The 15,366-nt window shown below is 41.4% G+C and overlaps 1 protein-coding gene across 2 annotated transcripts in view; it reads left to right on the top strand.

Annotated features, from left to right (window-relative positions):
- KIAA1549 (KIAA1549 ortholog) overlaps positions 1 to 15,366 on the top strand; it is a 130,758-nt gene that overhangs the window by 99,649 nt on the left and 15,743 nt on the right. For both annotated transcript variants that reach the window (XM_055591051.1, XM_055591050.1), the window contains exons 17-18: positions 6,987 to 7,033; positions 13,532 to 13,692. In XM_055591051.1, the coding sequence (XP_055447026.1) occupies positions 6,987 to 7,033; positions 13,532 to 13,692 (208 nt within the window). The remainder of the gene's footprint in view (positions 1 to 6,986; positions 7,034 to 13,531; positions 13,693 to 15,366) is intronic.

Below are 15,366 nucleotides of genomic sequence, written 5' to 3'. Positions count from 1 at the left end.
ATCAGATAGGACTTAGAGACTAACAGAACAACTAGAAAATTTTCATTGATGTCTCCATAAAAGATATGGTCAAGAATGCCCTAGAGTCATTCAGCTTCTTTTTGTAGGCCACCTGGGACTGAAGAGGAGTGGGGAGGCCCTGGGAGTGGAGGGACTGAAGAGGGGAGGGGAGGCCCTGGGAGTGCAGGCATCTAGTCCACGAGGAGCCAAGCGCAGTTGCTTTCAAACACCAGGTTTCCATCTTGGGAGCTGACATTTCAGTGCTTCATCTGTTTTTGTTATCCTTTATTTTTTTTCACATTTGTTCAGTGCTTTCAAAGGTGCTTTCTCAAGTCATGGATAAGAAGTAAAACTCAAGGATATAATATTAAACATTATCTTTTACTAATTTCAGATGATCAAACCGAAACATTTGACTCTGGAAAGATGTTAACAGATCACAGTTTAAATTTCTTCTTCAAGGAATGTTTATCCAGGGTTCCTCTAGTTTTGTTAACTATATTAAGGTTCAATTGGGTGATCATAACATATGTTAAAAGAATTTTCAGCTCTGGAGACTTCCCTGGTTGTCTGGTGGTTAAGACTCCATCCTCTCAATTCAGGGGGCCCAAGTTTGATTCCCTGGTCAGGGAACTTGATCCCACATGCTGCAACAGACAAATACGTCTTTTTTTTTATTTTTAAAGAAGAATTTTCATCTCTGAAATTGGATTGGATTTCCAAAGTCAGCTCTTAGATGGTTTTTTCCAAGGCATAGTGAGCACGTGTCTGAGGTATAGCTCACAGCCACCATGCAGGAGAAAAATACTGTCTAACCTAGTCATTGTTGGTTTACATATTAAAATATAGATTGTTTCAACAGTAAATGTTAAACTGTTTCATAATTATAGGTGGTATGTAATTATAAACTAATAGTTTATAATCTTTAAGCAAATGGATGATACAGAACAAAACTCAGCAATGAAAATGAATTTGACCATATCTGCTGTCTGTTTACTTTAAGCTTATCTCACTTGTTTATTCACTCAAATGTATTTCTGAAGCACCTGCTTTGTGCCGAGTGCTCTGCGAGGTGTTGGGGCTACAGAAGTGCACAACGTGCAACTCCAGCTCCTGCATCCCCGTGGGGGTGTGTGGACAATGGAAACAGTAACTCAGTTCAGCGTAGGGTGGGTGTCGGGCAGGAGGAGAGTATGTGGGAGGAGCCCCTGACCTGAAGTGTTGGGGAAGGAGTTTCTAGACAGAATGACATCTAAGTGGAAGTCTGAGGGTAATTAGTGGTTTCAGTTAAAGAAGAGTATTCCAGGTAGTGGGAAAGCTAGCAGAGACCCAGAAACAAAAGTATCTGGTACAAACCCCTCTTCTCGACAAAATGGAGGAAAGGCTCAGAATTTATCTTCCCTCCAGAAACAAGTAAAATAACTGAACAAAATGTATGGGTTTTCACCACATTGGACTTGAGGCAACAAAGAAGAGGGATCATTGACAGATGAGTAGAACCCTACAGTCACCCCAGCTCCCCATCTTGAGAGAGTTTCTAGCTATGGTGCAGGAAGGAAGACTCCAGGGAGAACTCCGTGGTCTCCCTGAGTTGAGAGAATCGAGTGGTGAGTGTGGGAAGGAGAAGAGAGCTAGAGTTCACAACAGACAGTGCGGGAAAGCAGAGAGAAGCACACAGAGATGCTTCCAGAGGTTGCAGAGAATCTTCATTTGAGTTTTGATCAGTTTTAAGGTGTGAGGACACTACCCCAAATGAGGGAAAGAACCGCACTAAGAGATTAAAGGGAACAATCCTCAGAGCTCACATAAGCATGGGAAAATGTTCCTGCTGTGGATTGAATTGTATTCTCCCAAAATTTGTATGTTGAAGCATAAGCCCCCATGCACACATATTGGAGACTGAGTCTTGAAGGAGGAAGTCAAAGTTAAATGAGGTCATACGGTTGCATCCCTGATCTGATAGAACTGGTACCCTTATAAAAAGAGGAAGAGACACTGGGGCTCGCAGTCCACCGTGTGAGGACACAGCAAGTAGACAGCTATCCACAAGCCAGGAGGAAAGCTCCTAGCAACAACTGAACCTGCTGGAAACTTGACTGTGGATTTTCCACCTCCAGAACTGTGAAAAAATAAATTTCTATTTTTTAAGCCACCCAATCGGTGGTATTTTGTGATGGCAGTCTGAGATGACTAGTCGGTTTTTTTTTTTGGTACACTGTAGAAAACCTCATAATTCACAGAGCATCAGTTAGAGTACTCAGAAGAGTTTTGCCTCAGTAGTGGGGCAAATAGCCCCAGGTTAAAGCTCCTCTCATTTTGCCTAACACAGAAAAAAGTAAGACCTGAAACTGAACAAAGCTCAGGAATATTAATATAGAAAACCAAAAATGTACAGCATCCAACAAGGTAAACTGAATAATGTCTAACATCCAATCAAAACTAACCAGACAAGCAGAGAAGCAAGAAAATGGTACAGCTAAGAGTTGGACACGACTGAGTGACTTCACCTTCACTTTTCACCTTCATGCATTGGAGATGGAAATGGCAACCCACTCCAGTGTTCTTGCCTGAAGAATCCCAGGGATGGGGGAGCCTGGTGGGGTCTATGGGGTCTGTGGGGTCGCACAGAGTCTATGGGGTCGCACAGAGTCGGGCACGACTAAAGTGACTGAGCAGCAGTAGCAGCAGCATAGTATTAGTAGACAGAGATATTAAAAGAATTATTATAATGGAGTTTTGTATGTCTAGGAACCTAGAGGAAAGATTGAGCACATTAATTAGAAGCATTGAAAAATTTAAAGGATACAGATCAAATTCAACCTTTTAAAAATATTAGTTTATTAATATTTATTTGGCCACTCTGGGTCTTATTAAATAGTTGTGGCATGCAGGATCTGGGATCTTTGATGTTCATTGCGGCATATGGGATCTTTAGTTGTGGCAAGACTCTGAATTGCAGCATGTGGGATCCTGTTCCCTGACCAAGGATTGAACCCAGACTCCCTACGTTGGTTTCTGTTCTCACAGTAGAGAAAGCAGAGTCATCTCTTGAGAATGAGAGAAGTGTGGCAAGGCAAGAGGGTTGAGGGAGAGTGGAAACATGAAATACTTATGGAGGAGAATGAGAGAAAGCAGACTAGGGACCTGGAAGTAATCACTTAGCCTTGAGGCCGCTGTTGAGACTGAGGATCGTGAAATTATAGTGGCACAAATTAAAGCTTTGTAGTTTACCAGCATTCAGATACCCAGGTGTAGACAAGGAGAGAATAGGCAATCGGACTGATCCAGGACTGGGGCTTTATCAGGCATGTGTGGTGATAAGACAGCCGGGAAGAGATATGCAGGTCAGAGGGTAGAGTTGAAGTGATGGTAGATCAGCACAGAAAGGGGAAGTGGAGGAAGTTGAGCTTGATTAAACGTGCTAGAGCTTTGGAGACTCTTCCTCTCAAAGCTGTCTACCGTATTACACTGGCGGAGTCATCATCATCTCTCACCAAGATTATTGAAAGATTTCCTGACCACCTCCCTGCCTCTGGTTTTGAAAGTGGAATGTCAGGGTGGTGGCTGACAAGTAAAATGCTGTTTTTTGGTTTTGAGGAGCTGAGAGGCTAACACGGTAGATGCATCTATGGGGACAGGAGGACTTGAGTGAAGAGGGAGACCTTCCAGGAGCCTCTTGGGTTAATCTCGTGTTTTGAAAGTGGAATGTCAGGGTGGTGACTGACAAGTAAAATGCTGTTTTTTGGTTTTGAGGAGCTGAGAGGCTAACACGGTAGATGCATCTATGGGGACAGGAGGACTTGAGTGAAGAAGGAGACCTTCCAGGAGCCTCTTGGGTTAGTCTCGTGTTTTCCAAAAGGAGAATTCTCATCTCACTTCCCAACCTACACTTGTTGGCTGCTGGCATGTACATGTTGCTTCTTTCTGTTCCTTGAGTTGTTTGGTGCAGAAATCTGTGGCCTTAATTGCTCCCTTCCTGATAGGAGATGTACGTGTCCTGTCCTCTGGGAAGCATAAATAGTTCTTGGCATTCAACCAATTTTTCGGAATATTTTCTCCCCTGAATAACCAGTATCCATTTAATCTTCATATTCAATTCTTTCATTCATGTCAGGGAAACTTCCTTTCGTTTCTGAAGCAGTTTTCTTTGTTGGATTGAAGATAACAATTATTTTTGTGTTGGCTCATCTCTGTCCCTTTTCTGTATCTATCAGTTTATCTGCAGCTTTAGCTACATTGTTCTTTTTTCTCTGCCTTCAGTTATGATTGAAGGCATTGATTTGATTATAAGTCATATCTATTGTTTTCCCTACTAGTTGATTATCCTTAGTGTTTTGATGGGAGTGGTAGCAATTTAATTTAGCGGAAAACCAGATCATTGGTTGTATTTGGGCATATCTAATATAACTTAAACATGCTTATAAATTGTTTGTAAAGTTATCGTTTGTTGCCAGGAGGAACCTGATCACCTTTTATTTGCTCCTTCTGACTATAGTAAAAACCACTGAAATGTGGATTTCAGGATGGTTTCAGTGAATGTTTATAGAGCATCTGATGACACTTTTATCCCTTTCTTGCCAGTGTAAAAGTGTTAGTTATGCACTGGTGAGTCAGGCCACTTGAGAGGTAGTATTTCTGCTTTCCTAGGTAAAGTTAACCTCCTTGGATTTGTCCTCCAAGTGGCAGGTGTGAATACCTGAGATTTTACTAACGCTCCTTGCCATCTGGTTGCTTTACCTCAGGCCTCTCCCAGACTCCACCCATCATTTGTCTTTCTTGCTTTGTTGGCTTGTTTTATATGGAATAGAAAGAAAGAATGCATTAAAATGGGATTTTTATTCACCTAGATGATTGCAACCTTAAAATTCTCTTTGTCCTCCAGACTTTAATTTTTAACAAGTGTGACCCATGTAAAGGAAATGCCTGCCATCATTGGGGGCATGTAGTCCCCAGAGAAGGCAACGGCAACCCACTCCAGTACTCTTGCCTGGAAAATCCCATGGATGGAGGAGCCTGGAAGGCTGCAGTCCATGGGGCGCTAAGGGTCGGACACGACTGAGCGACTTCACTTTCGCTTTTCACTTTCATGCATTGGAGAAGGAAATGGCAACCCACTCCAGTGTTCTTGCCTGGAGAATCCCAGAATGGGGGAGCCTAGTGGGCTGCCGTCTATGGGGTTGCACAGAGTCAGACACGACTGAAGCAACAGCAGCAGCAGCAGTCTCTAGAAAAATAATGCCCTTTTTCTGACTACAGTAGAGTAGAAATGCCTAGCACTGCAGTAATAGATCTGGTAAAGAGTGGTCAGCTACTTTGCATTGTTTTTCTTTTTAGTTTTTCACTTATTAGACCTTGTGAAATCCTGACAGATAAACTGTAAAGTCTTGACCTTTTTTTAAAATATTATTTTGCATATGAATATTTTTTTTAAAAAGCCAAACTGTGTTGAAAGCACAGGGGCCATTTTATTCTGTAAAGGATAATCTTGATCCAGTCTCAGCTTTCTGTTTAATTATTTGGAAAATAAATTGACTCTCCTTTTCATCCTGTTCCTCTCTTCTTCCATAATCCCCTTTGGCTTATTTTACCTCAGTTGTGGAACTCTGAGGGGTTCTAAATTTCTCTCCCTTTGCCAAGGGAAGGGAAGCAGTGAGGGTCAGAGGTGAAGTAATTTGAGTACAGTTTCAAGTCTAGTAATCCCTTTGAGACTCTATGAGGTGCAGAGATTGTTTTGTCCTTCTTGGCCTAAGGAAAGAGACCAAGGGAAATAAGAGTGATTTGGTCAGTGTGTCTGATGCCAAAGCTGCTACTCCCTATCTGCCCCCCTGCCTCCCACCAGTAGAAATTTATTTAAGAGGGAAAGTCTGGTTTTAGAAATCATGGGTGGTGCAGCTCAGTGATTAAAAGCTTAGTCTTTGGAGTCAGAAAGATAGATTAGAAGGACATTGTTTAATTTCTTTGTGTTTTGGTTTCATCTGTAAACAGTAGGTAGTGAACACTTTTTAGCATTGCTGTAGACCTGAATCAGTGTTCATATAGTGCATAGCAAAATAATAATTCAGTAAATGGCAGCATAAAAAAAAAAAATCTCATATGAGAGCAAGTCCAGAAGCAAGGCTGATGTAGTAACTTAATATGGGACTCCTATCCTGGAGCCAGAAATTTAAACTGAGTGGAGTTGGGTATGATGCTGTCCAGAATTACTATCCTACTAAAATATCTGACTCCAAAATCATGATTCATAGTTGTCGAAAAAAAGTGTTAAAAGCCTGAGTCCCAACTATGCTAGGGTTAGGATATATTGATTTCATGAGGAATGCAACATAAGTCTAGATTTCTTTAAATTTGGTGCCATCTTGCTTTAGTCAAAGAGCACTTGGTTAGTGCAGATTAGTTCAAATAAGAAGAGAGGATTGAAGGATACATGGACATCTTATGGAATTTAAGGGCAGGGAGTATGGCTGGACCTCCTTGGTATTATTCATAACGGAATGTGTTTACTTCATCTTTTAGGATCTCTCTCTCTTTTTATAGCATTGTACAACATGGAACAACTTTTGCATTGTTTAGTTTCTTGAGTGTATCTGAATTGCTAATAGGTACCCACTAGATCTGGTGACCATTGTGGTCCATGTTGATGGAGTCTTTTACACTGAATATGGCAACGAAGGCCCATCTGATTAGCAGAAGATACAGGTTTGTGGAGGATAAGCTTGTAGGGAAGGGCAGGTGCAGGAACCCTGTCTCTTGTTAATATTTTTACAAAAGAAAGAAAGATCTGGAAGCTGGTTGTGTATTAGCCCAGTTCCCAAACTGAAGCTTCTAGCATTACATGGTGGCGGAATGCCATGAAAGCATGCTAACTTTTTATGAGAAAATAAATCTCTTGGAAGCTGATCCTGCAAATCTAAATTTCCAAGTTTGCTGTTGTCACTTCATAATAAGGATTGAATGTTAATCTTCATCTTCTTTTGAATTTCTTCCAGAGATATGAAGACTATGGAATGACTCCCCCATCAGGCCCATTACCTAGGTAAGGTTTTTAGGAGAAAATGTATCAGGATTTTTTCACATAGGCTTTTTCTTAACTTTTGCAGGCTTTGTTTCTTTTAGCTAATATGAACAGAAATGAAACTCTGAGTTGTGTGTTATCTTGGTGTAACCAGAAGAGGAGGAAAAAAGTTAGAATTTAAGTCCTGCTTCTGGTAATGACAGACTAGATAATTTGCTCATGATAACTAGAAAAGCTGGACAAGATTTAAGAACAAAAACAAAACACCAGGTAGCCATCAGGGCAGTGAAACAGAATGGAGTCAAGATCTAGCAAATCCAGAGAAGTGAACCCTGCTTTTGGGTCCACTTTCTTCCACGGATACTGCTGATTCCAGACAAGGTGGCTGAGAAACTGAGCAAAATTTTGACAAGACTCATGAGATTTGGAGTCCTAAAAATGCACTGTATCAGAAGTTTTGGGGGGACTTCCCTGGTGGTCCAGTGGTTAAGGCTCCGCCTTCCAATGCAGAGGGTGCAGATTCATTCCCTGGTAAGGGAGCAAAGATCCCTTGTGCCTCATGGCCAAAAAACCAGGTCATAAACAACAGAAGCAATAGTGTAGCAAGTTCAATAAAGACTTTTAAAATGGTTCATATGAAAAAAAGTCTTAAAACCTAGGGAAGTAGAAGGAAGGAAATAATAAAAATAAGAATAGAATCAGTGAAGTAGAAAACAAATGCCATACTAGAGAAGATCAGCAAAGCTGAAAGTTAGTTCTTTGAAAAACTCCTAGAAAGAGAAGACCTGAATAGTCCTATAACTATTAAAGAGATTAAAATCATTATTAAAATTCTTTCTACAAAGAAAACTTCAGGGCCCAGTGGCTTTAACAGTAAATTCTACCAAACACTGAAGGAAGAAAAGATACCAGTATCATACAAACTCTCCTAAAGAACAGAAAAAAAGAAAACACTCCCTAACTCATTTTGTGAGACCAGCATAACCTTGATAACCAAAAACAGAAAGGACAAGGACATTGCAAGGCAGGAAACATTAAGGGCCAGTTTCATTCGTGAACATAGATGCCAAAAATTTGAAACTGTATATTAGCAAGTGTATCCAGCAATATAATACAATAGGCTATCACATCATAATCAAATTGGATTTTTTTCCAGCAGTACAAGAGTAATGGAATATTTTAAAAAATCATTGTAATTCACCACTTCGAAGTGAATAAAGGAGGAAAATCTTCTCATTTCAATAGATACAACATTTGATAAAGTTCAACATCCGTTCATAGTAGAAATCTTTGTAAACACAGGATAGAAGCAGACAGATAGGAATCTGATAAAAGTATCTTGGTTAATACTGGTTAATGGTGAAATGTTAAAAACTTTCCCTTTGAGAGCAAAAGCAAGACAAAGTTGCCTGCTTGCATTACTTCTATTCAGCATTGCCCTGGCCATCCTAGCCAGTATAATAATGCAAGAAAAAGTAACAGAAAGACTAAGGAATTCAAATAGAGAATTAATACTGTTATTATTAACAGATGATATATTTTTGTGGTAGAAAAATCCTAAAATGTCAACACATGAATTGTTAGAACTAAGGAACTTTAGCAAGATGGCCAAATAGCAAGATCTTAATAATTAAATTCCAAAGTAGTTGGATACCAAAATGAACAAGATCAGTATACATTATAAGACCAGTATACAAAAATCTCTTCTGTTCATGAGCAATGACAGAAAATAAAAAAAATTTAAAGGTACTATGCAAAATAGCATTCAAAAATACAAAATACCTCAGGATAAATCTAACTGAGGATATTCAAGCCTTCTAAAGAAAGATATTCATGGATTGTGCAACTCAATATTTTTAAAATGTCAAATCTCCCCAAATGGTCTACAGATTCATTGCAGTCCCATTCAAAATCCCAATAGTTTGTTGCATTTTTTATTGATTTTTTAAAATTAATTCATTTATTATAATTGGAGGCTAATTACTTTTCCATATTGTGGTGGTTCTGGCCGGACACTGACATGAATCAGCCACGGGTGTACATGTGTTCCCCTGTCCAGAACCCCCTCCCCATCCCGTCCCTCTGAGCTGTCCCAGTGCCCCGGCTTTGAGTGCCCTGTTTGATGCATCGAACTTGGACTGGTCATCTGTTTCACATATGGTAATAGACATGTTTCAATGCTGTTCTCTCAAATCATCCCACCCTCGCCTTCCCCCACAGAGTCCAAAAGTCTGTTCTTTATATCTGTGTCTCTTTTGCTGTCTCTGTTGCATTTTTTAATATGTGGAAATTGACGAACTCACTCTAAAATATATGTGGATATGCAAGGGGCCAAGAGTAGCCAAGACACTTTGAGAAAGAAGAATAAGATGTTAGGACTATATTCTAAATGTTGCAAATTACTGTCAAGGAATGAGGAGTGTGGTATTGCTGTAAAGCAAGACAAGTAGACCAATAGAACAGAAAAGAGCATTCATAATCAGACCCACATGTGAATAGACAATTGATTTATTACAATGAAGGAATTGTAATAAAGACTTAGACTCAGAAATCACATTCAACTATCCCTTGAATGATTCAGCTATCCCTCTAGTCACACAGAAGTAGGAGTGTAATCTGCTTTCTCCTTACTTTCTCTTTATTTGCCCTCATTTTCAGAAGATTTTGTTTTTCCCCAGCCCTCCTCCCCTTTTCCAGGCACTGCTTTGTGGTCCAAAAGCAACAAAGTAAAGGGAACAGGTAGAGATTAGATGATCCAGGGCAAAAGCTAATGCTAGGGGGACCACATGATCTGGTTTTGCCTGGTTCAATCCTAATGTATTCCTGTTGTTCAGCATAATTGTAAATTCCACTCTCAAAAGTGTTCTGGTTTGGATGCTAAATTTTATGGTCACCCGAGGTAAATTAGAGTATTTGGATCACACAGAACTCTCGGAGTATACAGTTTAGGATGAAAGGGGTGTAGATATAAGCAGGAGGGTGCTAATTGATTGGATAAAGCAGAAATCATTAATAAAAAGGCAAGCTCTTGTTCCTAGGTTAATGGTCCAGAGATTATAATTAGTTTAGGTGAGCTCTAGTTTACAGGGCTGGAAGGAGGAGTGTGTATTGGTTAAGCTCTTAGATCTGTAAGGTCAGAGATGTCAGACACTCTTTCTGAGGTCAATCAGAAACAGCAGCAGTTATTTCAAGAGAGTAATACAGGTTGCCTGGGTTTCAGTTTATGAACTGTACTCCAGAAATGACAGTGTAGAATCAGAGCAAGTTGGTGTACTTTCTCATCAAACTGGTTTAATCTATTAGTCAGTTCAGTTGCTCAGTCATGTCCAACTCTTTGCGACCACATGGACTGCAGCATGCCAGGCTTCCCTGTCCATCACCAACTCCTGGAGCTTGCTCAAACTCATGTGCATCAAGTCAGTGATGCCATACAACCATCTCATCCTCTGTCATCCCCTTCTCCTCCTGCCTTCAGTCTTTCCCAGCATCAGGGTCTTTTCCAATGAGTCACTTCTTCATATCAGGTGGCTAAAGTATTGGAGCTTCAGCTTCAGCATCAGTCCTTCCAAGGGATATTCAGGACTGATTTACTTTAGGATGGACTGGTTTGATCTCCGTGCAGTCCAAGTTTTAATCTATTAATTACTGGTTAACTGTCATTTGCAAGGAATTATAACTAAACCATCCTTTTTTTTTTATTTTTGAGTATCTTCAAAAGAGTGGTTCTCGGGTGAGATTCTCAGATCCCTAGAGGGTCCTTGAGGCCCGTTGAGGGAGGTCTGTGAGGTCAAAGCTATTTTTATAATAATATAAAGATGTCATCTGACTTTTCTCATTGCTTTGACCTTTGTACGGAGGTATGAATGCAGTGGTAGGTGAAGCTGTGGTGCCTTGGCTTGAATCCAGACAGTGACACCTAGCTGTTCAAGGACTCATTCCAGTCTTCCTCACTGCTGGGCAATCACAGATGTTTTTATTTTTATTTTTTACAGCATTTTTTAAAATGCCAATTTTATGTTAGTGTATCATTGAAACAGTAAAAATAAATTTTAAAGACTTATTTATTTTTGGCTGTGGTGAGTCTTAACTGCTGTGCAGGCTTTCTCTAGTTGTGGAGAGCAGGGGCTACTCTTCGTTGTGGTGTGGAGGCTTCTCATGGCAGTAGCTCCTCTTGTTGTGGAGCACAGGCTCTAGAGTATGCGAGCTTCAGTAGCTGTGGCTTGTGAGCTCTAGAGGCAAGGGCTCAGTAATTGTGGTGCATGGGCTTAGTTGCTCCATGGCATGTGGGATCTTCCCAGACCAGGGATCAAACCTGTGTCCCCTGCATAGGCAGGCAGATTCTTAACCACTGGACCACCAGGGAAGCCCCAAAATTAATTTTATTAAACCTAGATCCTAGAGTCTCTTAACAGTCTGGATGACAGGAGAGGAGACACATTTAAAGCACTTCTGCTGATTATGGCCTTGGAGTTGAGAACTGATCTAACTGTTGCCATGTTTTTGCTCAAACAAACAGCCTGTGGACTTGAGTGTTTGGCTTTGAAAATGAGCAGTGGGCAGGAAAACAACTGGCAGCAGTTATTGCCAGTGATTAAATTGAGTTTTCAATTGGAAATTAAAATTTTACAAACTTGTCTGCCACAGTGAAATGGACAGTTTCCTTTTTCTGATGAGCTCAATGGTGATATTAATGAATGTGATTTTGGGTTACTGCAAAATAAAATGTGTCAGTATCAAGAAAGTCTGCATAATTCAGTGAACCATTATTTTCCAAATGAGCAATGTCATACAATCATGCATGAGTCTATTCAAAGTGCAAGGAAGACCAGTAGTTTTACCATAACAGAAGATGAAAAGTTCATTGATAGTTTCAGAGTCAATATTGCCACTAACCTTTATAGGAAATATTGTTGAGTTTTGGTGTGGTTTCAGAGAAGAATATTTAACGGAAATACTATTTGAATATTATTTGGTAAGCTATTAAAATCTTCCTCCTTTTCCCAACTACATATTTATGCTTTTCTTCGTAAAATAACTGATGGAAACTGATTGAATACAAAGTGTAGGAGAATCCAGATATCTTCTATTAAGGAATTTTTTTTAAAACGTAGAACACTTCTCATTAAATTTGGATGGGGGGCATGTAGGAAAATATGGGCTTCTCTGGTGGCTCAGATGGTAAAGAATCCACCTGCAATCCAAGAGACCCAGGTTTGATCCCTGTGTCAGGAAGATTCCATGGAGAAGGGAATGGCTACCCACTCCAGTATTAGTTAATTCTGTGAAAAATGTTGACGTGTAATAGGTTTAATATTGTTATTTTTAAATGAATTTTTCATTTGCTCTGTTTTAATTTTGAACATGATATTTATCTGTAGATATACTGCACATAAACAAGAACTCTTGAAAGTGTTAGTTACTCAGTTGTGTCTGACTCTTTGTGACCCCGTGGACTGTAGCCTGCCAAGCTCCTCTGTCCATGGAATTCTTCAGGCAAGAATACTGGAATGGGTTGCCATACCCTCCTCCAGGGGATCTTCTGGAGCCAGGGACTGAACCCCAGACTCCTGCGTTGCAGGCGGATTCTTTACCATCTGAGCCACCAGGGAAGCCAAATAAACAAAAGCTCTTGTGAATCCTTCCCTCTTAGCTCAGTTGGTAAAGAATCCGCCTGCAATGCAGGAGACCCCGGTTCAATTACTGGGTCGGGACGATCCACTGGAGAAGGGATGGGCTACCCACTCCAGAATTCTTGGGCTTCCTTGTGGCTCAGCTGATAAAGAATCCACCTACAATTCGGGAGACCTGGGTTCGATCTCTGGGTTGGGAAGATCCCCTGGAGAAGAGAAAGGCTACCCACTCCAGTATTCTGGCCTGGAGAATTCCATGGAATAGCCCATGGGGTTGCAAAGAGTCAGACACCACTGAGCGACTTTCACTTTCACTTGTGAGTCCTTATTTTCATGAATGCAAGTACGTCCTGAGACTAAATAGTTTGAGAACCACTGCTTTAGAGCACTAGTTTTCAGCCTTGATGAAACTCAGGGACATCAGTGGAGCTTTAAAAACTACCATGGTGTGGGTCCTATGTCTAAAGATTCTATTTTTGGGAGGTCTGGGGTGTGGTGTGGGTTCCCCAGATAACCCTAATATATAGCCAGGGTTGAGATCCACTCTTTTAGTCGACTACTGGAGATGAACGTGCCCTGGAGCTTGAGATGCACCCTTTTTGGGTCTGTAAACTAGAGCATTTTTTCTCCAGTCATCTGGCAGATTAGTCAAGCATCAGCTATGTTCCCGCATGTGTACTGGATGGTATATATACAGTTTGTAGCACAGGAGATTTGTCAGGAGCAAGTAGAGTCCCTGTCCTCGGGGAGCCCATGTTCTGGGAGAAGAGATGGCTAATAAGCCAACAGACACATAGGTCTTATATTGCTTCAGGGCTGAGGGTGGACCTAATAAATTACCAGAACCAGGCAAATGTGGTCCTAATGTTTGGGTGTGCTTCGCCTTCAGACCCAGTTTTGGACCCGGTTTGCTGCAGTCTTCGGAGCTGGTGCCTCCCGAGCCCCCACAGCCCCAGGCATCGTCTGAAGCCACCTCATTTGCTGCCCGAGGGATCTACTCTGAGGAGGGGCCGTCAGTGGCCCGGCCTCGGCCTGTTGGGGGCACCACAGGTACACGTGGGCATTTCTTTCTGGCTAAATTCTGCAGAGAACATTTTAGACTTCAGGGTGTCAGCATCCCAGCCCTGGCCTCTTCTGGCGGTAAGAGCTGTGTTCCCTTGGATCCTGTTGGAGATGCATGGCTGGGAGGTGGGAAAGGACAGAGTGGCTGAGATCCCAAGACCTGGGGCCTGCGATTTGTTCCTGAGTCAGAGTCTCGAAAACAGTCCCTTCACGTGAAATTCCCAGCACATGTCTTCCAGGGAAAACGGTTCTGAAAACTTACCGTGAACAGAAACACCTATTTGAGCGCTTACGATGGCATGAAAACAAGCATTTATTTTAAGGAAGGCAGTTTCTAAAGTTGATCCACGGTGACTACAGGGAGATTAGTGTTTTATTTGGTCACTTCTGGGAGGGTACAACCATGGTTTTGTCCTCGAGCTTTTCTACCTTTGCCTTTATCTTCTTCTCTTTTCTAAAATGTCCTTGTCATTTCCGCATGCCCCTGTGCCTGTCCCGTCTCTGCAGTCACTCATGGGCAGAGTCGGCAGTGGAAGGTCAGGGGAAGCTGGTGACAACATGAAACTGTTCTAGGTTTTTTCTATCTGCTCTTTCAAATCATCATTAAAAGAACAGTCTTAGAAGATAACAGATATAAAGTGCTTAAAATAGTGCCTACGGCTACGGCTAAATCACTTCAGTTGTGTCCGACTCTGTGCGACCCCATAGACAGCAGCCCACCAGGCTCTCCCATCCCTGGGATTCTCCAGGCAAGAACACTGGAGTGCTTCTCCAGTGCATGAAAGTGAAAAGTGAAAGTGAAATCGCTCAGTCCTGTCCGACCCTCAGCGACCCCACGGACTGCAGCCCTCCAGGCTCCTCTGTCCATGGGATTTTCCAGGCAAGAGTACTGGAGTGGGGTGCCAGTGCCTGGAATATCATAAATTGTAATACTTATTAGCTGCCGTTATTACTACTCTTATTTCTGGTGATGGTGTAAATCATTAAATTTTTGGAAAGCAGCTTGGCAATATAACTTGATGAGCCTTTGATTTGGTAATTTGGGAATATGGGCTCCTCCCTGTCCCCCGAGGAGATCCAAAATATTGGAGAAAAACTACATGTGCAAGGATGTTTATTGAAGCATTGTTCAGAATAGCAAACAACTGTGAGCTCCCTCAATACTGAGTTATAAGGGCATCAGCGAGTAAACTTGTACAGCTATCTAAAATGAAGAGCTCAGAGCCAGAAAAAGGGAATTTAAGATTTCCTGATTGCCTCCTATGCATTTGGTACTTGACCTATTTTGTCTCTTTTAATCCTTGAAATAGCACTGTGAGATAGATTTTTTTTTTTTAAAATCTCCATTTGAAAAGTGAGGCATTGAGTCTCAGCTGGAGAGATTACTGGGTGTCCAAGGTCACAGGCTTGTCAGTGGTTGAGCTGGAATGCAAACCCCTGCCTGCTGGGGGTGGTGGGCCACTTGAATCATGAGAGAGTCTGTGCTGTCTCCTTAAGTGAACAAAGCAAAATACAGAATCATGTCTCAACTATGATTTCAACTGCTGTTGCAAGTCTAACACAAAGGTGTGCTTTTCTCCCTGTGAGGTTGAACCTTCACAAGTGATGACGAACACTGTGCTGCATTTCCGTCTTTTGCAAGATTTGCTCAAACAATGTCTG

The sequence above is a fragment of the Bubalus kerabau genome, chromosome 8, assembly GCF_029407905.1.
Source record: "Bubalus kerabau isolate K-KA32 ecotype Philippines breed swamp buffalo chromosome 8, PCC_UOA_SB_1v2, whole genome shotgun sequence".
NCBI lineage: Eukaryota > Metazoa > Chordata > Mammalia > Artiodactyla > Bovidae > Bubalus > Bubalus kerabau.
Note: the sequence above shows the minus strand (reverse complement) of the source record. Positions and strands in the feature narration are given on the sequence as shown.